At 48.5% G+C, this 25,150-nt stretch overlaps 1 protein-coding gene across 6 annotated transcripts in view; it reads left to right on the forward strand.

The window, feature by feature from the left end:
• NKAIN3 (sodium/potassium transporting ATPase interacting 3) overlaps positions 1-24,914 on the forward strand; it is a 412,466-nt gene extending 387,552 nt beyond the window's left edge. For 3 of the 6 annotated variants that reach the window (XM_053249299.1, XM_053249302.1, XM_053249304.1), the window contains 2 exons: positions 2,710-2,789; positions 23,811-24,914. In XM_053249299.1, the coding sequence (XP_053105274.1) occupies positions 2,710-2,789; positions 23,811-23,834 (104 nt within the window). In that variant the 3' untranslated portion in view covers positions 23,835-24,914. The remainder of the gene's footprint in view (positions 1-2,709; positions 2,790-23,810) is intronic. The other 3 variants (XM_053249301.1, XM_053249300.1, XR_008306949.1) reach the window with 2 other exon arrangements.
• Positions 24,915-25,150: the final 236 nt, after the last annotated feature.

Raw genomic sequence — 25,150 nt, forward strand, 5'->3', positions numbered from 1 at the left:
TCAGCACTGCTTCTGTAATGCATAGGTTGTCTAGCCACACAGAAGATAAAATTGTGTTTCCATATGATTATAGGTCCAGCATTTGTGGCTTTCCAAATTAAAGCTTATTTCCATCGTCTTGAGAATCCATAATAGCTATCGCCCATGGCCATCAACCAGACATAAAATAACTAGACCGGGTTTTCCAATGCCAGCTCTTGAGCAAATCATAATGGAGAGTTTATAAGTAGGTTGATATTGTCTGCACGTTAATTCTTTAAATGCGGTGAAAGCCTGCATTTTGAAAACTTGCTTTATAGCTATGATACATCATTGCACTTTGTTATATATTTGCAGTCCTGCAGCCCAATTGAAGCTGCTGGTTTTATCTAGATGATGCTAAGAAATGTATTTTTATTGATATTTAAAATCTGGGCTTCTAGCAGATCCATCTCAATGTTCATTTATTCAACTGTCTATAGTAGTTCAGTCAACTCATTCTGACAAGACTAGGGTTCAGCCAGTAACAGGTCATCCATCCACCACATGCTGAGCTTGTTATAAACATTGTTTTATGAACAGCTGCCACTTCGTGTGAAAACCAGTCTGCAGCCCCAAGTCTTATGGCACCTTAAAAGCTAACAAATTTATGGTGGCATACGTTTTGCGGGTCAGAGTCCACTTTCCCTAATACACGAAATGTTCTCCTCAGCTCGCAGATTATTTAGAGAGGTAAGATCCATACATGGGTAGAGGAGGAAATATGTGGTCCAACAGGTCTGTGGCCTTTTTATGCAAGGCTCAAATGCAAGATGAGAACTGTGACCTATTCACAATGCCAATCCCAGTGAATCCAGAATCAGCTCAGTGCATGGAAGGCTAGAGAGGAGTCGTAGCTCAATAGTACAGCATATGCTTTGCACTCAGAAGGCCCCAGGTTCAATCCCTGGCAGCATTTCCAAGCGGGAAACCTGTGTGAAACCTGCTTTTTGCAAGTCAGCATAGACAGTGCTAAGCTGGATGAACCAATGGCCTGACTCTGAATGCTGCGGATCCTATGCTCATATGAGGTAGGGATGTGCATGAGGGTGCGGGGGTCACTTTAAGTGTCAGGGAAGGCACTGCATACCTTCCAGCCCCCGCCCTGCTGCTTTCCCCCCACCAATGCTCTTCCAAAAGGTGGGCACATGGGGCTGTAGTGTGCCTCCTTGCAGCAGAGATCTGTTGGAGATGAACTTCCAGTGCATCGACCTTTTGCACCAACCGTCCTAATGACCACTAGGGGCATTGGGAGTAGAGACAGTGAGTAAGGGTCTCCCTATCTGTCCCTACTCTATAACCCCTGAACTGACTCTGCAGCACTTCCTGTGCTGAGTCACAATCCTTCCTTTCCTCCTAGAGAGCAGATGGAAACATCTCTCTCTCTCCTTACCTATCCACTATGTAGTCCTTTAGATTAGATATAGGTCTTTCCTGTCTAAGTGTATTTAACCAATAAATGTTGAGTGTTTAGTCACACAAGGATCTCCATGTGTTTTCTCTAAATAGCTGCAATATCCAAACCATCCTCTGCTACCTACTCTGTAACTGGAGTGTGTGCTCATTCCTTAGTGCTCTGCTGTTTTACCTATTGTGGGTAAAAATCAACAACCTCTAACAAGATCAGCATCACCATGCAAATAGCCAACACACGTGCTTACAGCACGCATGAAAGTTGGCCATTTGTGTGATGATGCTGATTCCGGCTGCAAGGACACACGCTGCAGCCCTGCATGCCCACTTATTGAAAGAGCACCAGCAGGGGGAAAGGGCCGGGGGCTGGCAGGTAGGCAGCGCCTTCCCTGACCCTTAAAGCTACCCCCCATCCCCTCCAAATTGGTTCAAACGCTGGTTGCCAGAACCGGTTTGGCGCTCCTAGAATGGAGCTGATTATCCAAGTGAGTCATATTAGGGATGTGCACCGAATGGTTCTGTGCACATCCCTAATATGAGGCACTTGGATAATCAGTTCAGTTTAACTGAAAGTCAGCATTGACTAAAACCCATCCCTGCTGGTATGTTTCCCAGACTATGGGAAACACCAATATCGGACAGAAGCTGGGGCAGGCTAACTGGCAAGTAGCAGTTTTGCGGGGTTGTGGAACAGTAGGGAAGTAACTTGCCTGGGGAGCAAGAGATTGCTGGTTCGAATCCCCACTGGCATGTTTCCCAGACTATGGGAAACACCTATATCGGGCAGCAGTGATACAGGAAGATACTGAAAGACATCATTTCATACTGCGCAGGAGATGGCAAGGTAAACCCCTCCTGTGTTCTACCAAAGAAAACCACAGGGCTCTTTGGGTGCCAGGAATCAAAATCGACTTGACGGCATACTTTACTTTTTTATCATGAACTTTAAACAGATATGTATGTCCTCTCAATTCTGTGTCAAGGGCATAAACATTTCTAAAAAAAAAAAAGTATATATTTAAAAGAACAATATCATTGTTCATGTAAAATCCATTCCATGATGTTAACAAAACTAAGCTAATCTTGGACTGGTAACTTAATTGAATGTGAAGTATTTTTGACATTTCATGGGTGTGTGGGTTTGTGTGTGCATGTGTATTTTTCATAACTTACTGTTTGATTAATTATTATTTGACATTGGTTTCAATTTGCTTTAGTTTGAAGCCAACATGTACACTCTGATTTCCACAAATTCACATTGATGTGTTGTATTTTCAGTTGATTTCATAGGTGGACTTGACACATACTGCTACCAACTGTCCCCCCAGGAACATATTGATTTAAAGCCTGTAAAGCTTGTAAGTAAAGGTTTGGTCAAAGGGACAGCATTAATCCTTCTAACGGCACTGAAAATTAATCTGCTGTTCAGATCAGTTTGGCATGAGATTACTAATGATTTCATTACCACTTACCCTGCAAAATGATAAACCCTTTAAAAATACGCCAGCACTTTGCATTATGTGACTGATATCCACTCTGCCAATGGCCAATGGACATTCCAGTTTAATGTTCCAATGGACATTCCACAGAATACGATACCTGTATACTATGGAGTATATAGACACACATGGATATTTTAGTACTTCCAGTTCACATAGCCCAGTTGTGAGCAGTAGTGCAGTGTAATACCTGTCTTTCCCTAAGACATATTCTATGTTCTTGATTGTGCCATTCATCACCCAACTGGGAGTATCAAATGCTGCTGAGTGTATGTATCTGGGCTTCGGGGAGGGGAGACGAGTGGGAAAAGCTGAAACCATATTCCAGACACAAAACATCCTGGAATTATTTTTGCCTTCCAAGTCTTTATTGAGGATTGTATTGTGGATCGAGATCAATGTTAAACTTCCTTTTTAAAAAAAAGCAAATCCCACAAATGCCATTTGATCTGTCGTCCAGTATATTGAAAATTGTGGTACAGACAGTTTTAAAGGTGGTTTAATGCATGAGATCTAGTTCTTTTAGAAAGCTATGTAGTGATTTAGCCTTAGCAGACAGTTAACCTTGACTGCAACACAGAGTTAAAAGCAGAAATGTGAGGTGTATATATAATTTCAGATGTTTCTTACAGCACTGTATACACATGTACTTGTTGCCAGCAGGGGCATCATTAGCGAGTGACCCATGGGGCATGCCCCCCCCCAAATTGCTCAGAGCCCTGAATTTGATCGTCCACCTCTGTCCTCTATGACCTTTTCCAGAAGGTCACCTGCACAAAGCAGGGGAGAGAGCTCCTAGCCTCACCTAGCTCTCTGCTGCTTCCACTTTCTTAGGGAAGTGCTATATTGTCCTATTAGATACTTTTAAAAATGTAATTATTCATGGGGAAGGTGTTTTGTTTGTTTATTCATTCATTCATTTAACATATTTTTATACCGCTCAAAACTTAAGTCTCTGGGTGATTTACAACAAAGCAAAATAAATGACCACAGAAAAAGTTAGAACAGGTAAAACAAAATAAATTGCAACAGAAAAAGTTAAAGCATTACAACAATTTGATTTTTAAAACAATATTTTAAAACAATGTTTTAAAATATTTAATGTTTATTGAGTTTTGTTATCAAAGGGGGGAAGTGCGGCCAGGATCCAGCTCTTTTAAATGCTTAGGAATGTCCTTGCTGGCCAGGTCATGCAGTTGAGCTTCTGAAATAGAGGAAGATCACTCAGGGGCGGATTAAGGAGCAGGCAAAGTAGGCACTTGCCTATGGTGGCAAATTTTGGTGGCAAACTGGGCCTGTTCCAATATCCCCTCCCGTCCCTACTTTGCCTAGCTATCCATTAACCCACCCCTGTATGCAGTTTCAATGGGCTTTCCTTTCTTTCTGGGCAAATCTTCTGCTAACTTGGCAAAGAGGCACCTTTTAACTTGGTGATTTTCTTTTATTTAGCAGGGGGAGAGTAACTGGCCCTGTCCACCCCCAACACAGTACCTCCAGTGACTGTTGCTGGTGTCTATCTTATGTTTCTTTTTAGATTGTGAGCCCTTCGGGGACAGGGTTCCATCTTATTTGTTTGTTATTTCTCCGTGTAAACCACCTTGAGCCATTTTTGGAAGGACAGTATAGAAATCAAATGAATGAATGAATGAATGAATGAATGAAATTGGCCCAGCTCCGAGCTCCTGTCCTTCCCTTTGCAAGCAGAGGGTCATGAGGCGAGGAAATGGCCTGGCTCCGAGTGGATCGGCTGTTGCAGCAGGCAGCACCAGCAACAGAAGGAAAATGATCTGGAGGCAGAAAGCAGCCTGCAAAGAAGCCAGGGTAAGGGGCGGCAGCTGCCAAGGCCCAGCCTGTGTGTTCCCATCGGCTTCTTCCAGTAGGGATGTGCATAAAACCGGTTCTCCCGGTTCGGTTCGGGTCCGAACCGGGTCCGGACCGGACCGGGGTGGTTCGGTTTTGGTTTTGCCAGACCACCCCCCCGGTCCGGTTCGGTTTCGAACCGGTTCGGATCCGAACCGAACCGGTTCGGATCACAAAAAGTGGCTGGTTTTGAAGGGGACATTGTGTTCTACCTGCCACCCAAATTTCAAGTCGATTGGACCTTCCTCTGATTTTTTACAAATTTTTTTCAAAAAATAAATTTTTGCCCATAACTCACAATGTGGAGCCCTTAGGGGCAAAAAAGCTGGGGTGGGTGGTAGCCACCCATGGGTGTCCTCCACCCCAAAAATCCCAAGGCAATTGGTGGCTCCTAGTATTATTGGTGAATTTCTGAAGAAAAATTTTTTTTCCATTGGCTAGAATGGGGGTTCGGGTCTGCCCCAGACCCACCTCTGTGGGGTGGCAGCACCCCCAAAGTGGGTCCGGGGCCATGGCAAAAATGCCCTCAGTCCCTCCCAGCAATCCCCGTAGAGATAGGAGTGATGGTTCTGTTGTTTTTCTGAGGTATTCTGAGTGTAGATTCTATGATAGCTTATGAGATTTCCAATGAGACACCATGAATCCACTCTCATTTGCTATCACAGAATCCACACTCACTCAGAACACCTCAGAAAAACAACAGAACCATCACTCCTATCTCTACGGGGATTGCTGGGAGGGACTGAGGGCATTTTTGCCATGGCCCCGGACCCACTTTGGGGGTGCTGCCACCCCACAGAGGCGGGTCTGGGGCAGCCCCGAACCCCCATTCTAGCCAATGGAAAAAAAATTTTTCTTCAGAAATTCACCAATAATACTAGGAGCAACCCAACAATTGCCACCCCATCTTTTTGGCGCCTCTCTCTGGGCGCCCTAACACGTAACACCTAGTCAGTCCATCTTAATGCCTACCTACTACCACCACTCCTATCCAAGCAAGTAAGAGGAGGACACTCAGAGAGACAACACCCACTCTCTGATCTAACAAAAAGGCCACAGCTGTGCTGCCTGCCAGCACAGCAGCAGCAGCGGAGCAGCACACTAAGCACAAGAGCAGCACACACAGAGAAGAAGCAGGAGGCGGAGCAGCAGAGCAGCAGACCTGCTGCTCCGCATGATGGGTGACGTGATGCCCAAAGAAACCACCGCCTCACTCAGTGCCTGCCACTGACTAGGCCCGACAGACAGAAGCCAGCCAACCTGCTCTGCTCTGCTCTGATGCTCCCCATGGATGATGCACACACACCCTACATCTGCATCCCAATGACCAGACCAGACCAGACCAAGTGCGCAGAGTCAGCACAGGCCAGCAGCCACCAGCCCAGCAACAACAACAGCTACTACTGCTACCACCACAGCCAGTGTTGCCGCTACAATAACATTCCCAGTCCAGTCACGCGCGCCACAGCCTGAGCCTAGCACACAGCCAACAGCTGCTGCCAGCCAGTGCCTGGCAAGCCCAGCCAACATGAGGAGGAGAGAGCTAACAAGTAGACGGCGCACGCACATCACCAACCCATCACGACGGCGCAACTGCAAGGGGAGAGGGCACAATTACAGGCAGGAGGAGGAGGAGGAGGAGGAGGAGGCGGGCGAGGCAATCCTAGCACAGATTTGAAAGTTTAAAATCCACCAGGACATCTTCTAGAATCTAGACTTCTGTTTTTTCTACCACCAGCTGTAGTGTCTAGTTAGTCAGTGTGCTGTGCAGCTGAGCTGAGCTGAGCTGAGCTGCATGTGAGGAAGGGTGACTGTAGCTAGTTCTTTAGTTTCAGCAGACTGAGCATTGAGCATGGGCAGTGGCCTTGGGAAGCAACACAATTACACGACACTCACCTGCTGCTGCTGGTTCTAGAAGTTGCCTCTTCTCGTCTTCACCTCTTCGTGTGTGTGTGTGTGTGTGTGTGCAGTGAGTGCATGCCTTTTGCCTTGCTGGAAAGAAATGCTTCTCTGGTCCACCACCACATATCTGCTCAAGGACACAGAGGCCCAAGGCAGAGGTGGTGGCACCAGTGTGAGTGCATGTGTGCTGGTGGTGTTTGCCACCACAGGTGTTTTGTGTGTGTATGTGTGCGCTGCTAGCTAGGAGGGGGGAGGGAGGCAGGGAGGGAGGCTGGGAGGCAGGGGGGAGGAAAGGGGAGGGGGAGAGGGATGTAGAGGGGATTGAAGGGGGGAGGGTCCGGCTCAGAGTTGGTCAGCCACATATTTGTGCACACACGTGCTCACGTGTGTGCTTCGGTGGGAGAGACCAGACTCTCATCATCTGCCAGACCGGGGTTGGGGGCAGTTGAGGCGGTGGTGGGCTGGAAGGGAGGGAGGATGGAAGGTGGTGAAGAGGAAGGGGAGAGGATGAGAGGGGAAGGATGGAGGGAGTTGGAGGGGGGAGGAAAAAAACATGTAGACAGACACACACCACACTACACACAGAAAGCATCCACACACAGAGACAGTGCTAGGCATCCATTCACACAGACAGACAGACAGACAGACACACAACAGGAAGAGACAGACTGAGCCTGCACCACACACACACACACACACACACCCAATTCCCCCCCTGCACAGTTATCAATCAATATGTTGTGTTGGCAGCCAGTTCATTGCTATTCTGATGGTTTTGGGTTTTTTGCCATCAGCCAACATCAACAGTGACCACAATCAAGATGAACATAAGATGATAATAATTCATTCGTTTCATTTCAAAAAATCACCCAATCATTTTCTCCATGTAAACCAAGCCCCCCACACATGATTTCTGGTGACATTTTCAATAAAATCAATTCATTTGGCATTCATCATTTTGTTCTCCCTTTGTCACCTTTTTTTCTTTCTTTTGCATAATTTTGAGGCTTGATTTTGACATGGGGTTTTTAAAGAAAAAATTATTTACATGTTTATTTACATACAGTATTTACATATCTACACTGCATTTTTGAACGTATACCCGCCGCTGCCGCTAAGTCTAGTACTCCGTGGGCTGTGCTACTTTGGGGGGGTGTGCCGTGCCCACGCCAGGTCCCCAAATGCTGACAGGTGGATAGATAAAGGGCCTGTGCTGGTCAGCATTGGGTTTCTTTTTAGGTGGGCGTGGGCATTGTAAACATCTGGCCAGTCGCAGCACTACAACTACTACTACAACTGCATCTCTGTGTGGGCACACTACACGCTGCGACTGGCTGGCACGGCTCAGCATCTGTCACGTCAGCTCAGCTAGAGGTGGAAGGGGGGAGGGTAGGGATAAGCAGAGGTCGAGCCAGGCAGGTGACCAACCATGGGGCAACCCACGGTAATCACTCGCCCGTCTCAAACTCAAGCTTGGGGTAGCCCAACAAGGGGAGGTTCACCTTAAGGAAGACCAGCTGCTCCACCAGACCAGGGTCCAAGCGGGAGCGAGAGGGTGTCACCACGTCCCCGGCACGTGAAAACACCCGCTCGCTCTGGACACTGGTTGGGGGGCAGGAGAGGAGGCGCACAGCCACCACCGCCAGGTCCGGCCAGACTTGGCGGCGGCTCGCCCAGAACTGTGCGCAGTCCACGCCGTCTCCCTCCACAGGCTCCTCCAAGTACTGCGCAACGCATTGCTCAGCACTGGAGGGGGGCCTGGCAGGTCGAGCCTCCCGCATACCAGGCATGGCGCCATAGCAGAACCGCTGAAACCACTGGGCGGATCTCGAGTCGGTAGCAAATGGCTGCTGCGATGGCGCCGCCTGGGATGCCGCGCTGCTGGACTGGGAAGAGGGAGGGGAAGGGGAAGCTGACGCCGGCTGGCCGCCCATGCTGCTGCTGGGTGCGGGTTGGGCCGCGAGGGCTGCCCCCGCACCACTACCAACACCCTGGTCTCTGCGGGCCCTAGCGGCCTCCTCCTCCCTAACCTTCTCGACCAGGATGCCCTTCCACCTGGGCAAGTCGTCGGCACTCACGGCATTGCCCTTGAGGGCTGGGTGACAGAGACAAGCGAGGACATACTCCTCCCTGTCTCCCAGCACATCAACGAGCCGCTTGTCAACCCCAGACCTCAGCCTCCCAGCCAGAGCACGACCCTCTGGCGTGGTCAGAGAGATATGGAGTCCACCCATCAGCTTCTCGAGACCAACAGCTGTGGGCAGCGCCTGGCTCAAGGGAGTGGTGTCGCCACACAAGCCCTTCGTGGCAAGCTGGAAGGGCTCGAGTGCCGACACCGCCTCGGACATCTGCTTCCACTCTGCGTTCGAGAAGTCGCAGACATCCAAGGACTCGTCCCTCGCCAGGGCGACAAGGGCTCTCTCCTGCTCCAACAGGCGCTGGAACAGGAGGAAGGTGGAGTTCCACCGCGTCTCCACATCCGTAGGGATGAGATGGCGAGGAAGGCCAAGGTCATCCTGCTTCTGGCGAAGCAGTCTCCTGGACTTCTCGCTGCGGTGGAAGTGGGCGGCCAGCTTGCGGGACTTATCCACAAGCGTGGCCGTGGCAGCAACAGCACCTGCGATGGGGCGGGCCCCCTTCTCCTGGGACGCCCTCAGCTCCTTAAGGCCAAGGGCGTCCCTGACGGTCAGATGGAGCGTGTGTGCCATACACCGTATGTTCACACAGTCCATGACTGTCTCGACAGCGGCGGTAACGTTGGCTCCATTGTCGGTGACAATGAAGCCGCGGGAGAGGTGTGGACACCCGCCAATCCACTCCTCTATCTGGCGGTCGAGTACGGCCGCCACCTCCTCCGCGGTGTGCCTCGTGTCCATCGTCTCCACGTGCAGGACGGCCCACCTGTGCCGTAGTGCATCGGGAGCCGCGCCGGACCCGGAAGCATCGCCCGCGGAGGTCCCCTCACTCTCCGGTCCCCACCAGTGGGCAGTGAGGGCCAGGAAAGAAGCGTGCATCCCACTGACACTGGTCCAGAGGTCAGTCGTGAAATGCACGCTTGTCCCGGCCGGAGCTGCACGCAGCTCGGCCGACACGAGCTCCCTGCACCGGCGGTACAGGGAGGGGACCACGTTCCGGCTGAACGTCGTCCTTGAGGGGATGACGTATTCGGGAGCCAGGTATTGGAGAATACGGCGGAAGCCGTTGTTCTCGACCACCTGAAACGGCTGGTCATCGGTGGAAATCATCTCCCCTATGAGGCGGGTGAGGTGATGATGGTCCACGCGAACAATACGCTGGCTGCCCGAGGACTGCGTCCACCGCTGGACGGGCAGTGTAGCCTGCCTGCTGGCTGGCACACTGCCGCTGCCCGCCCTAGTGGCAGATGCACAAGGCGCACTAGCGCTGCCAGCCTGTCCCCTGAGACCTGGGTGGTGACGCTCTAGGTGTCTCCACATAGGCGTCGTACCCAGGTGCGCAGGGTCCCTTCCACGGCTGACAAGCATCCTGCAGTGGACACAGCGGGCGTGGAATGGGTCATCTTGAGGAACCTCAAAATGCACCCATGCACCACTGCCCTTGGCCTCCTGCGCCCTGGGCGCCGTCCTAGGCCGTTTCTCGCAGGGTGGCTGCAGTCCTAGGGGGGGGGCGGCCGCCGCTGCCTGCCCACTGCTGCCACCCAACCCGCCCCTTCCGCCCTCCACAGCGGAGGAAGGGCCCGGCTGAACTGGCATCGGAGAGGCAGGCCTCTCCTCCACCACCTCGCCAGACCGCTCCCCACCAGAGTGTCGGGCTTCACGAGGGGGGGCCCCACTGAGCGGCGAAAGGATAGGGGGAAGGGGCCCCAGAGGGAGGGAGAACCTGGCTGCATCGCTGCCAGCCGCACGGTCCTCACCGCCCTCTACCTGCTCTTCCAACTCCACAGTCTCCTCCACCTCAACAACTGGCGGTAGCTCAGCAGCACCTGGTGCCGCCGGCGAGGAGGGACCCGCCACAGCCCTAACAGTGCCTCTGCCTCTGCCGCGATTGGCGGCAGCAGGCGTGGGGAACTGAATCCTGCGCACCAAAGATGGGGCCGGAGCAAAGAATTCTCCAATGGGGAGAACTGGGGTGTCCTCAGGCTCCCCGCGTCCTCTCCCTCCCCGTGCCGCAGGCGCACCCCGCACCTGGCCTCTCCCACCTCTGCCTGCCAGCCTTGAGCGAGCCCTGCCCGCCACACGGCGCTCAGACATGCTGCTAGGTCAGAAGGAGGGAGACTTTAGGAGGAAGGCCAGACAGGGTCAAAAAAATAATTTGGAGGGGCTTAGGGGCCAAAAAAAAGGCAGCTGATTTGGAGGCGGCGGGGGGGAAGTTTGTTTTGAAAAAAGGAAGCCAATGGGGGGGAAAGGAAGACTTTTTGATATGGGGGGGGAAGCCAATCGAAGTGAGGGGGAGGGTGTCCTTTTTGAATTTGGGAGTCAACCACCAAGCCAATTGGGGAGATGGGTCTGGGAGGGTTTTTTTTTAGAAAAATAGGGGGTTAAAGGGTGGAACCCCGGTGTGGGAGGGTGGCACGGGCAGTTGGGTGGAGTAGTTGTGGTGTGGGTGGCAAGTTTTTAGCTTTTTTGGGGGGGGGAGTGGATGGGGGGAGGGCACAGCACCTACCGGGGGTGGGGGAGGGATGCAGTCAACGCTTGGGAACCTGCAGATCAAAGGAGGAAACCCTTATTTAGTGAACTGGAACACAAAGTGTGGGTTCTGGGGGGTGGTTCAAACTCAATGCAGCCTATTTAGTGACTCTAAATTGCACACAACCAAAACCAGAACCCAGTCACACCAACACAGAGGTTGAACCCACCCACTCTGTGACTCTGCCTGCCCAATGCCATGGCAAGCAAGCAGCAGCAAACACTTGATGGCAGCCTCATGGATTGAACATCATGATCATCATCATGCGTGTGTATTGGCCCAGCATGTAGTGGCAGCATCAGAGCCCAGCCAGGACCCCACTCAGACTGCCCCAGAGGCAAGGAAGCACTCTGGCATGGCATGGGCCCAGCATGTAGTGGCAGCATCAGAGCCCAGCCAGGACCCCACTCAGACTGCCCCAGAGGCAAGGAAGCACTCTGGCATGGCATGGGCCCAGCATGTAGTGGCAGCATCAGAGACCAGCCAGGACCCCACTCAGACTGCCCCAGAGGCAAGGAAGCACTCTGGCATGGCATGGGCCCAGCAGTGGCAGCATCGCATCAGAACCCTGGACCCCACTCAGACTGCCCCAGAGGCAAGGAAGCACTCTGGCATGGCATGGGCCCAGCAGTGGCAGCATCGCATCAGAACCCTGGACCCCACTCAGACTGCCCCAGAGGCAAGGAAGCACTCTGGAAGGCACCTGTTCAAAAACCACCTGCAAGACGCATGCAATGCAACGCAACACACAGCAGCAATTTCTTTACTGGGCATGGGCATGAAGACACAAGTTTTACAACAGTACATCTCCTCTCCAAGGTTCCCTCCCTCCTCCCCACACCCAAATGCATTTCAGAATAGGGGTGTCCCTATTTAAAACCGCCAGCTAGGGAGAGAAAGGGGCAACAAAAGGTGCACAATCGCACACGCACTAACCCCTCTTCTTCCGGTCCTTCTCCTGCCGCTCACTGCTGGTCACGGATTCGCCGCCGCCAGCCAGCCACCCTGGGCTGAGACACAGCAGGGCGGCCGCACGAGGCACACAGGCAACCGGGGTAGTTCAACAACGATGGAGGGGCAGAAGTGAGGAGACAACACTGTTTGTGTCGCTCAACTCACCCCCAAGCAGAGACAAAATCAACCAAAAACTATAAAAAGAAAAAAAAACCGATGGCAGCCGCCAGGTGGGTAGGCTACTGTGTGTGGCTGCAGCTGTGGGAGAGGAGGTGGAAAGTGAAGGGGAGCAGAGAGAGAAAAGACTAAGAGAGAGAGAAAAGAGAGGGGGGGCAGGGACAAAGAGAAAGAGAGGAGAGAGAGAGAAAAGAAAGAGAGAGAGAGGAGAAAGAGAGATGATAGAGAGAAAGAGGAGAGAGGAGAAGCGCAGCGCAGCAGGGAGGGGGGATTCAGGTGTGGGGGGAGGACACAGCAGTAGCAGCGGTCCAAAGAGGTGGGGGGAGCAGAGAGGGTGTGTGTGGTTGGGGCTAGTGTGTGGCAGGGGGCCTGGGGTAAGTGGAGAGAGTCGGGGGCAAGGAGGAAAAGAGGTGGGGTGGGGGGAGCAGAGAGGGTGTGTGTGGTTGGGGCTAGTGTGTGGCAGGGGGCCTGGGGTAAGTGGAGAGAGTCGGGGGCAAGGAGGAAAAGAGGTGGGGTGGGGGGAGCAGAGAGGGTGTGTGTGGTTGGGGCTAGTGTGTGGCAGGGGGCCTGGGGTAAGTGGAGAGAGTCGGGGGCAAGGAGAAAAAGAGGTGGGGTGGGGGGAGCAGAGAGGGTGTGTGTGGTTGGGGGCTAGTGTGTGGTAGGGGGCCTGGGGTAAGTGGAGAGAGTCAGGGGCAAGGAGGAAAAGAGGTGGGGTGGGGGGAGCAGAGAGGGTGTGTGTGGTTGGGGGCTAGTGTGTGGCAGGGGGCCTGGGGTAAGTGGAGAGAGTCGGGGGCAAGGAGGAAAAGAGGTGGGGTGGGGGAGCAGAGAGGGTGTGTGTGGTTGGGGCTAGTGTGTGGCAGGGGGCCTGGGGTGAGTGGAGAGAGTCGGGGGCAAGGAGGAAAAGAGGTGGGGTGGGGGGAGCAGAGAGGGTGTGTGTGGTTGGGGGCTAGTCTGTGGCAGGGGGCCTGGGGTAAAAAAAAAAAACAACACCTGGGAACAATGGGCAGAAAGTCTGGGGGGGGGGGGAGAGGAACCAACAACAACCAGCAGGGAGGAATGGGACACACACACAGCAAAACCAGAACCAAAAGAAGCTAATTGATTTCACACAAAAAACCAAAGTAACTAAGACAGGACTCAACAGGCAGCAGCAGCAGCACCAGGGAGGATGGGGAACAACACTCAGTCTGGGTGGGAGGGGGCAGGCAGGGCAGGAGTGGAGGAGGAGGTGGCAGTGGGGGGAGTGGGTTTCTGGAGGGGAGGGAGGGGGGAAGCTAGGAGCAGGACCACAGGGGAACAATCAAATTTGAATCCAAACAATCTATACACAAAGTAAAAAAAAGGAAACCAAAGGGCAGCCAGAAAGTCTCAGGGCGGGGGGGGGGGGTTTACAACTACCAGGGGGAGGGACTGGGGGAGTGGGTGACACACACAGGGAGCAAAACCAAAACCAGAACCTAATTCCACAAAGAAATCCAAAGAATGCAAGGCTCAACAGGCAGCAGCACAGGAGGGAAACAATCTTATCTGGGTGGGAGGGAGGGAGGGAGGGGGGAAGCTAGGAGCAGGGCCAGAGGGGAACAAATTAACAATCAAAATCAGAACACAAGGAATCAAATTGCAGCAATAATATAAACTAAATCCTCAGAAACACAACTCAGACAGGCAGCCAGCAATAACAATAGCTATTAATTAAAAACCAAAATCAGCAAATATATAAATTTACACAGAAGCAATAATTGAATGCAACTCAAAAAGTGGAACAAAAGTCAGGCAAGGCACAAAAACAGGAAAGCAATGCAGAAGAGGGGGGTGGGGGGGGGGGGAAGGAGGGAAAGCCAAAACTTTGGAAGAAGGGTTGAGAGAGAAAGGGTGAAGAGAACAGAAAACACACAACAGGAAAAGTTGGAAAAAGTTGAGGGGAAAGTATTAAAGAGGTTTGGACAGAGACAGACAGAGGGCAGATGGACAAGGTGGCACACAACAACACACACAGAGAGCAGAGAGACAGACACACACTAATGTGACACACAGTCAGCAGGGACTCACAGCAGACACCAGCAGCAAAAGAGCAAGCAAGGTCTCAGAGATGATCCCACAACTGCAGCCAAGAGAAGTTTCCAGAGAAGAGGCTTGGGTTTATATAGGTTTGAAATTCCCTCCTTTGGGAGCCCCCACCTTTGCACTCCCCCACGGCCAACAGGGTGCCAGCTCTCAACAGTGCAACAGCCAAGCAGCCTACCAGACCAAAGGACTCATTCTGGCCAATCAAAGGATCAATAGCGCAGCCAATACAATGCCTGAAAATAGCATCACAAAATGGATGCTAGGAGCAAAAGTTTCAGGAATGAGCCACAAAATGGAGGACACACTTCAAACTTTAAAGGGACACTCCAGAGACTCAATTGAACTCCCGAACCGGTTCGGGAAACCCGAGCCGGTTCGGAGCCGAACCGACTCGGATTCGGTCCGGATCGGTCCCAGAAGGGCCCGATTCGGTCCGGGATCGAACCGCCGGATCCGGACCGGTTCGGGACGAACCGATCCGGATCCGGACCGAACCGCACATCACTATCTTCCAGTGCTTAAAATCTCCTACAGTGCCTCTCCATTTGCCCACCTCAAAAAAGGACACCAAAAACCACTGTTTCCTCTAAGCTGAGCGGCTGCACGTGTACAAAGTTCAACCCCATTCCCGTGCAGAAATCCCAAACTGCTAGTCATTCACCCTCTTGCTGCCACTGGCTGCTGCTGCCCTGTTCCTCCCAGACAGTGCCACCTCCACTGCGGCTGCTCTCCCCCGCCCCCACACACTGCCTTTCCTCTGCCGCCATCTCCACATGGACTCTTGCACAGCAAGATCAGGGGAATTGCCCTCCGAGTCCCAGAACTGTGAAGGGGGAAGGCCTAGAAAGGGCGAAAAATGCCAGAACCGGGCAATTTTGGCCACAAGGAAAGCCAGTAGGGGGAGGGGGAACCTCTGTGGACTAACTCCCTCACAGCCTCAGAGAAGCCCCCCAGAGGGGGGTAAGTACTAAGATTTTATTATTATTATTCTTTAAAATTTGACTCGCAGTCCCCCGAACCGAGCCCAGGGGGTTCAATGGGGGGCAAAACCAAATTGACCCAGTCCTGTTCGGGTCTAGTTCAGACTCAAACCAAACTAGGCCAGGCATTTTGTGCACACCCCTAATTCACACATCACAAGAATGGGAAAAAACATAAGCATATTAATATTAAATAGCTTCATGTCGGGGAGAGGGGTGGCAAATCCTTGCTTGCCTATGGGTAGCAAAAAGCTTAATCCGCCCCTGAAATCACTGCTAGTTATTCCTAGAGATATAGAATACAAAAGAGATTTTAGAAGGTCCTTGTGTGGCTGTGCAATTGCAGGGTGTAAATCGGCTCTAAAGAATAAAGAATTTCAGTGATCAAGGTGAATTTCCATTAAAGTCAAGCTGCAGAAACAATTTGGGCAGTCAGTGAACTGTGATTTCTACCACTTTTCTAGATGCTTATCTGTCTGCTGTGTGGCAGCCTGCCCACTTGGCTTCACAATAAGATAATTGGTATCAGTATCTGTTGCAAATAGTCCAGGGATGCTGCGGTGTCCAGAACTAATGAGCCTTTCACTATCCTCACTGTGAAAAACTCAACTCTCTTTATGCTGAAAGCTGGAGGTGAAAGAGAAACACATTTGCTAAATTTTATTAAGATCTGGAAGCATTTATGTACCTTTGATTCCCACCCCCACCCCCGGCATACTTATTGAGTAAGGTTTCTAGAGCTCTCCGTCCCATAAGCCTTGGGGCATGTAACAATCCATTAAGGGCATATAAACTATTCAATTAAAAATGAATACAAGTTATATAACACACAGGCTAAGACATAAGGTTATAAGGTGAGTCCTTTTTTTCTATAATATTATACACTATTCATGTCCCTGGTGCAGCAGGCACACCAAAGTGCAGTCATACACAGCTAAACGTATATGGATCACATAGACCAATTGTTGCTGAATGCAGTATTTCAATTACTTTGCTGCAAAGTACTTTCAGTTACTTTGCTGAAGCTCCACCTCACCCAGCATTCTGCCTGCAAGTCATGTGCCACATAACTCTGGCAAGCAGACAAAGGTGGCATGATGGTGACAGCTATTCACAATAGCATAATAAGTCAAGGCAGAATGGTACTAAATGGCCTCGATTCTCATGGCATGGTGGAGAGCTTTGGACAGAGAAAACTCCTCCAAAGTGTATGACCCAAAGTCTGCCCTATGATTTGCCTGTAGATCAGGGTAGGCAGAAGGTAGATTGTGATTGGTTGGTACGTCTTTGGTGATGTGCAGTACATCACTAAGGTTTTCTGACTCATCTATCTATCTATCTATCTATCTATCTAATTTGTACACTGCCCCAAATTTTAGTCTCTGGGTGGTTTACAGCGATATAAAACAGGTTAAAACACAGAAAATAAAAACCTTAAAACAATTTAAAACTAGTCAGATTAAAAAGCTTGGGTGAAGAGGTAAGTCTTAAAGTTCTTTTTAAAAGTTGTCAGAGATGGGGAGGCTCATATTTCAGTAGGTAGCGCATTGCATAGTCTAGGGGCAGCAAAAGAGAAGGTTGGATCCAATAACGTTCCAATAATCTAATAATCCTTTTGGATCCAATAACCTTTTCGGGCAGACCATCCTAATAGGCCCCTTACTAATAGGCCCCTTAGGATGTGATTGTAAGTCCAACCTTAACCAGATGGTGGTCCATCCATGACAATGGGGAAATCACAGGGGTCCTCACCCACAGAACACCACCCTGATCAGAGTAAAAGACCTGATCAAGCACGTGACCTGAACATAAGGACAGCCCTGCTGTTCTTATTGGGCCCAGGGCCTATCTAGTCCAGCATCCTGTTTCACCCAGTGGCCCACCAGATGCCTCAGGGTAGCCCTCATGCAGGAGGTGAGGGCATGCCTCCTTTCCTGCCGTTGTTCACCTGGAAATGGTATTTAGAGATATACTGTACATCCCCTCACCTGCTCCTCTGCAGAGTACCCTGGAGGGAGAAGCTGAGACCAGACCAGGCTACCAGCTTCCCCCAACCAAGTCTCCGTGATCCACATCAGGTCAGCCCCTTTATCCGTAATCAGATCATGGATGAGTTCTGATTTATTCTGGACCAACCTGGCGTTACAAAGGAGCAAGGTGAGATTCTGTGGGTGGTTGGCAGTGTTCCCTGAGGTCAGAGCTGACAGGACAGCCAGAAGGGGAAACAGCTATTACATTTCTGATTTCCTTTCCCCTTGAACAACCAGCTGACCTGCCGATGTTACTTCTTACTATAAATACAACAAAAGAGTGCAGTGCATGAGTCTTCATGCGTGAGAGTGCTAACATAACTTGCTCTTCCCTGACATTGCCAGTAACAAGTTGTTCTGATAAGAACTAATCTGCCTACTTTCCTTTCACTATAATCTTAATTTATAATTACCACCTCCCCACTTCAGCCCTAAACGTTCACACGTCCACCATCTTGAACTGGGGTGGAAGACATCATCACAAACTATGCCACTGAAGTGTCCCTATGTGTCACTGACTACAACTGTACCAAATTTGATTCAAATCAGGCAGTCCACAACCTAGGCCACTTGTGCCTCCACCATTCGTGCATCTGCATACTTGAATCAGGATGGATGACATCATTTCAAACTATGCACTTAAGTCGTCCCTCTGTGTCCCCACACCTGTTGCAAATTTGGTTCAAATCGGTTAGCTGGTTCACAAGTTAGCCCATTTGTGCCTCTAACATTCATGCATCCTCCAACTTTTATCAGGGTAGATGACAACACAACAAACTATGCCATTGAGGTGTCCCTGTGTGCCCCTACAGCTGTAGCAAATTTGGTCCAAATTGGTTAGGCGGTTCACAAGTCAGCCCTCTTGTGCCTCAAACATTCATGTGTCTGCCAGCTTGATCTGGGGTGGATGATAGCATCACAAACTACACTGTTGAGATGCCCCTTTGTGTCACTCACTCACTACAGCTGCACCAAATTTGATCCAAATCAGTTAGGTAGTCCACAAGTTAGCTTACTTGCTCCTCAAATGTACACGTATTCACCATCTTGAATTGGGATGGATGACATCATTACAAACTACACCATTGAGGTTCACTACAACTGTACCAAATTTGATTCAAATTGGTGAGATGGTCCACAAGTTAGTCCACTTGCACCTCAAATGTTTACACATCTGCCATCTTGAATCAGGTGGATGACATCATCACAAACCACACCATTGAAATGCCCCTATGTATCCCTACAACTATACCAAATCTAGTTCATATTGATCCAGGCACTGGGAAGTTGTTAGGGGGACACACATGGATACACAGAATGTCAGGTGATCGCATAAGCTTATTTTCCTTAAGGATATTGTAAGGGGTTTGTAACACAATATTGTAAGGGGTTTGTGATAAAAATCCTAGGAATATAGAAGCTGGGTTGAATACATTTTTTCTCTGAACTTTTACTCTTAAACCATACATAAACAAATAGGCCATTTTTTGAGCAACTGTATCTGTGAACATAACAGCAGCTGCATCAATAGGGCTCCCTCCTATGCCCCTTTGATTGTTCAGCTGGTAGAGGAGAGTACTGTAGAGGGAGTTGCCTAGTGGAAGTTCTTATGTTGCTGGTTTGATTCTGGCTCAAAGGAGACTTCTTTTGGTCTTGTGTGGAGAGCCGTCCATTTTGGGGGTGGAGCACAGCCGGAAGAGTGCCTGTGGAACACCGCAGATAAATGTGTGAGGAACCTGGTGCTAAGTCATTCTTAGAAAACCTGATTCTAGCTCCCAGAGCACCTAAGGCCACACAATACAGCAACCTTGCTGAAGGTCTTGGTGTGCTCAGTGTCTGGATGGGAGATCCATATATGCCACCTTTGGAGATGGTGCCATCGCTCAGTGGAAGAGCATCTGCATGTTTGCATGCAGAAGGTCCCAGTTTCAATCCTTGGCACGTCCAGGTAGAGCTGAGAGAGACTCCTGCCTGAAATCTTGGAGAGCCATTGCCAGGAAGTGTAGACAGTACTGAGCTAGGTGGGCCAATAGTCTAATTCATAGAAGGCAGCTTTCTATCTTCCTATGAGGTGCTTCTTCATACAGTCAGTGGTTCCATGAGATTCCCTGCCGAATCACAAACCCAGAGCAGCACCACACACTCCTGCAGACAATCATGTGAGGCTTCAAGAGTCTGAACAGTGCCATAAACTCAAGGGGTTGGAAGGTACCATGTGCAGAAGGTGTATCTGGCACTGAGCTACTCCCCTGAGACAGGCCTGGGTGCACAAATGGAGACCATACATTTATGTCTCTGGTGAAGTGCTTCACATGAACAGCTTGCCGGCTTGAGACAGCCACCCTGGACAGCAGTTAGAAGTGGACTCCTCATGGTAAGCTTTGCATGTACTGCACTGACCCTGACAACCTGCTGCTGGGAAATGGTGAGGTCATTCACATCATCAAAAACTATGTTCTACCCAGGTTTGAGAGCTGTGTGTGCTCCCAATATTCAGTTGTGTGGAAGCAAAGTAAGTGGAAGTGATTGTGTGGAAGCAAGGTAGGAGAGAAAGCTATTTCCCTCCTACCTTGATTCCACACCAAAAGCTATTTCCCTCCTACCTTGCTTCCACACAATCACTCCTACCCAGGTTTACCCAAACCTGGGTAAAACACAGTTTTTGATTGTGTGAATGACCTTGGTGTCTTCTATGAGTGTTTGCGATTAGGTTGAGGAAGGGTTTCAGTGGAAGCTGCCACAGGTCCTGCATCAGATGCCCTTCTGTCTTCTGGCTTGAAACCATGTCAAGTCACTCCAGTTTATTTTATTTGTCACTGAGGGTTTACATTCTACTGCAATGCTTGTTACATCTACTGAAATGTTTTCTTCCCATTTGAAAGCACTTGCATCTAAGATTCTGAACACATTTCCTTCAAAATAAACTTCACTGAAATCAGTTTGGCTTATCTCTAAGTAATTGTAGGGCAGTCAATTTGGGATTGGAATCTAAGCATGTTTAGAGAATTAATGAGTCACTGAAGCCAGGATTATGCAGAACACTTTAAAATTACAGTTTTGCTGTAGGAAGGAAACAGTAACAACAGTAAAAAAGAAAACTTACTGAAGCTGCAGCCTGATCATCTATTTAAGCCATGTTGATGGACTAAAAAGGTGGCATCAATTAATTGCAGGGATATTAAAATAGTGTTTTAATAACTTTTTATCAGCTCCGGCAGATACATCTGCTAAAGCCATTTCTGAAGATAAATGACTGTAAAACAGTGGTACATATGCTGGTAACTTCCAGGCTTGACTACTGCAATGCACTCTACAAGGGGCTGCCTTTGTACATAGTCCAGAAACTACAATGAGTGCAGAATGCAGCAGCCAGACTGGGATAACTTGAAGAGGCCATATAATACCAATTTTAAAAGAACTGCACAGGCTACCAATTTGTTTCCGAACAAAATGCAAAGTGCATAATACAAGTATACAGATACAAGTACTTGCAAAAAAACTGACACCAGTAGTTTTTTGTAAGTGTTTCTATTTACAAAAATTAAATTGAATTTATTTATTTTATTTATTTAAAAGATTTATATGCCCAATTCATGGTAGCTTACAAACCATTTAAAACCAGTGTCTAAAATCATGAAAGTGCAAGATAAGACTATTAAAACAAGGCAATCACACACACACACACACACACACACACACACACACACACAGAGTTGGGGAAAGGCCTGCTGAAATTTTAAAAAAAGTCTTCGACTTCTGTTTAAACAGGTAGGGGGCAAGCCTAAGATCAAGGGACAGGGAGTTGCACAGAAAGCTGGGGCCACCACTGAGAAGGCTTGCACATATCACTGACAGTTGTGCTTTAGAAAGTGGTGGGACATGCAGGAGAACCTCTGCATGATCTTATTGGCTGGGCAGAGCTACAGGTGAAACTCGGAAAATTAGAATATCGTGCAAAAGTCCATTAATTTCAGTAATGCAAATTAAAAGGTGAAACTGATATATGAGACAGACGCATTACATGCAAAGCGAGATAAGTCAAGCCTTAATTTGTTATAATTGTGATGATCATGGCGTACAGCTCATGAAAACCCCAAATCCACAATCCCAGAAAATTAGAATATTACATGGAACCAAGAAGACAAGGATTGACGAATAGAACAATATCGGACCTCTGAAAAGTATACAGTGTACTGTGCTTGATTGGCCAGCAAACTCGCCTGACCTGACCCCATAGAGAATCTATGGGGCATTGCCAAGAGAAGGATGAGAGACATGAGATCAAACAATGCAGAATTGCTGAAGGCCGCTGATGAAGCATCCTGGTCTTCCATAATACCTCATCAGTGCCACAGGCTGATAGCATCCATGCCACGCCGCATTGAGGCAGTAATTGCTGCAAAAGGGGCCCAAAGCAAGTACTGAATACATATGCATGCTTATACTTTTCAGAGGTCCGATATTGTTCTATTCTTCAATCCTTGTCTTCTTGGTTCCATGTAATATTCTAAATTTCTGAGATTGTGGATTTGGGGTTTTCATGAGCTGTACACCATGATCATCACAATTATAACAAATTAAGGCTTGACTTATCTCACTTTGCATGTAATGCGTCTGTCTCATATATCAGTTTCACCTTTTAATTTGCATTACTGAAATTAATGGACTTTTGCACGATATTCTAATTTTCCAAGTTTCACCTGTATGTGGGAGTAGGCGGTCCTTCGGGTAACTTGGCCCTAGACTTTCAAGGGCTTTAATAGTCAAAGCCAGCACCTTGAATTGCACTCAGAAAAACACTGGCAACCAGTGTTGCTGTCTCAGCAGCAGAGTGATATGAGCTGAGTATCTGGCCCCTGCCAGAACCCGTGCTACTGCATTCTGCACCAGCTGTAATTTCTGGAGGTTCTTCAAGAGCAGCATTACACATTATAGTAGTCTAACTGTGAGGTGGCAAGGGTTTGAGGTGAGAAGCTCAGCTTGGCCCAAGAATGCACCAGCTGTAATTTCTGGAGGTTCTTCAAGGGCAGCCCCGTGTAAAATGCATTAGAGTAGTCTAACTGTGAGGTGGCAAGGGTATGAGGTGACAAGCTCAGCCTGGCCCAGGAATTGGCGCAGCTGGTGTACAAGCCAAAGTGAGGCATTACTCACTTGTTTGAGAGGTACCGTTGCTGAACTGGTGCCTTCTGAATTGTCTTTCTTTTGAATGATTGTTTCTTTCTAATATTTACAGTGCTGCATATTTATGTATACTAAAATGCATATAGTCAGAGGCGCTCTTACCCCTGGACTTCCGGGCCAAAGCCCAGGGCCTCCATAGCCCCTGGGGAACCCCAAATCCTCTTTAGACTCTGCCAGGTGATCTGGTCACCTGGCCGAGCATGATGATGCTTAATTTGCAGGGGAGGGGAGGCCTCCAAAGGCCTTTAGGTCCAGGCTCCAAAATTACCTAGATGCACCTTTGCATATAGTTAACTAAGATTTCATTCATGGGATGAAAACTCTGTTTTACCAACAAGTACTTTAGAGACAAAGAAATGGTGAACATTCAGTGTGCAAGAGCAACAAGATCAGCAATCTGAAAGTGAAAAGAAAATATTCTAAGCCAGGGGTTCTCAAACTTGAGCCTCCAGATGTTGGACTTCAAGTCCCATAGTCTCCAGCCACACGGGCCTTTGGCCATTGTGGCTGGGGGTTATGGGACTTGAAGTCCCACAACATCTGGGGAGCCAACTATGACAATTCCTTGCCTAAGCCTTTTTTAGTTCTTTAATATTTTAATATACTTGTTTAAACAATAACGTTGTTCCCCTCCTTGGGGAAATACGTGCTTGTGATTGTTTATACTCCTTCTTTCCATAAAAATATTCAGTGACTGAGATCCATTCTATACTAACTGATTTTCCTCCCTCCCTCCCTCTCGCTCCCCCTCCCCCTCATATTTGTATCCCACCTATGCATATAAAGCATTGAACTGGTTTCAGGAATAGAGTGAATCACAGTAATATTCATATACAACAATAACATCATTAACATCAACAAAACCTAGACAAAATATCTGAAATACAATTAGGATTTGCAAAGCGAATCAGTTGCATGAGTGGTAAAAGGATCCTCCAGGTTTCAAAAATTAGTCTAAATGGTATGCTTTTCATTTCTTGCAAAAACATAAGCATTGTTACAGAACTCACAGAGAATAGCAAATTTTTACCCTCTTCCTAATAACTTGCATATTCTCATTTCAGGTCGAAATAAGTAATGAACACTGATGCAGCACTCGTGTTTGGCAGTATTTTGCTGAGGAATTGAATTTTTCAAGGGAAGCACCAATTCTGTGAGACCAGCTCATAGAAGAAACACATCATGCATCTAACCTGGACTGTCGAGTCCTCTACCAACGTGTGACGGAATCCTTCAGTCACAGCCTCAATTTTCTTATTGTTGTTAGGTGGATCCTTGTTAGATGATCTTGGATTTTCTTTTAATTATTCACTTTTATGGACACTTGTAAATTATAACTTTCTTTTGTAAGATTTTTTTTTTTTTTTTTTTTTTAACAAATATCTAGTGTTTGGCATGAAACAACTGAATGTGTGAAAACAAGGAAAGGTGTCTTCTTTTTTCAGAAATTGAGCCTGTATTTTTGGACTGATACAATCAGACTGTGCCTGCATGTGCTAATGGTAACATGACACATATGCCCCTCAGATAAAACCTGCAGGTTGCAGTTCAGGGAGGGGAAGATGAAACTGGGATGCAACATCCAACTTAGGCCTTTGGTGCCTATATCTCAACCTGCCATGTACTGTAGGAACTGCCCAGTAACAGTTCTCTTTTAATTGTAATAGCAGTATGGTTGCATAAACTGTGCATATTTACTTGGATATAAGCCCCACTGAGTTCAATGGTGCTTTCTCCCAAGTAAGAATGCATTGGATTGCAGCCAATGGCTGCTTCTTCCGCTTTGCCCCTCTCTTGTATTCACTGTCACTGCCAGTGACGAGCAAAGAAGTGAATGGAAACACTCTGTTTCATTCTATTGAAATTCAGGGCTGATGTCTGTAATTTGCACATCATTTTAATCTTTCTCCTAGGAAGGAATCAAACATGAATGTGTAGTGCATTGGGGTAAAAAAAAATATCAGGGCTGGCCAATTGCAGCCTTACAAGCCTCTGAGGATTCGTCGTGGTCTTAATTTAAAAGTTGGCCAGAAGGCACTCATTATGAAAATGTGTATAAAAATGTGTAAACTTACCTGTAAATACCTTTAGAATAAGAATATGTATTAATGTGTCATTTTGTTTTTTATTTGGTTTCCAATGGCATAAAAAGTGAGAGAAACAAGTGATTGTTCTGTGGATGTAGCACTCTCTTAATTAGGCACTTGTTTTTATTTCTTTTCTATGTACAATATGAAAGTGTGTTATTCTCCTAAAGTGTACTGCAGAGATCTCTTGCCAGCTGTCTCCAGAGGCAGTAGCATAGGAAGCTGCCTTACACCGAGTCAGACCATTGGTCCATCAAGCTCAATATTGTCTACACTGACTGGCAACAGCTCCCCAGGGTTTCAGACTGGGATCTTTC

The sequence above is a fragment of the Hemicordylus capensis genome, chromosome 4, assembly GCF_027244095.1.
Source record: "Hemicordylus capensis ecotype Gifberg chromosome 4, rHemCap1.1.pri, whole genome shotgun sequence".
Lineage (NCBI taxonomy): Eukaryota > Metazoa > Chordata > Lepidosauria > Squamata > Cordylidae > Hemicordylus > Hemicordylus capensis.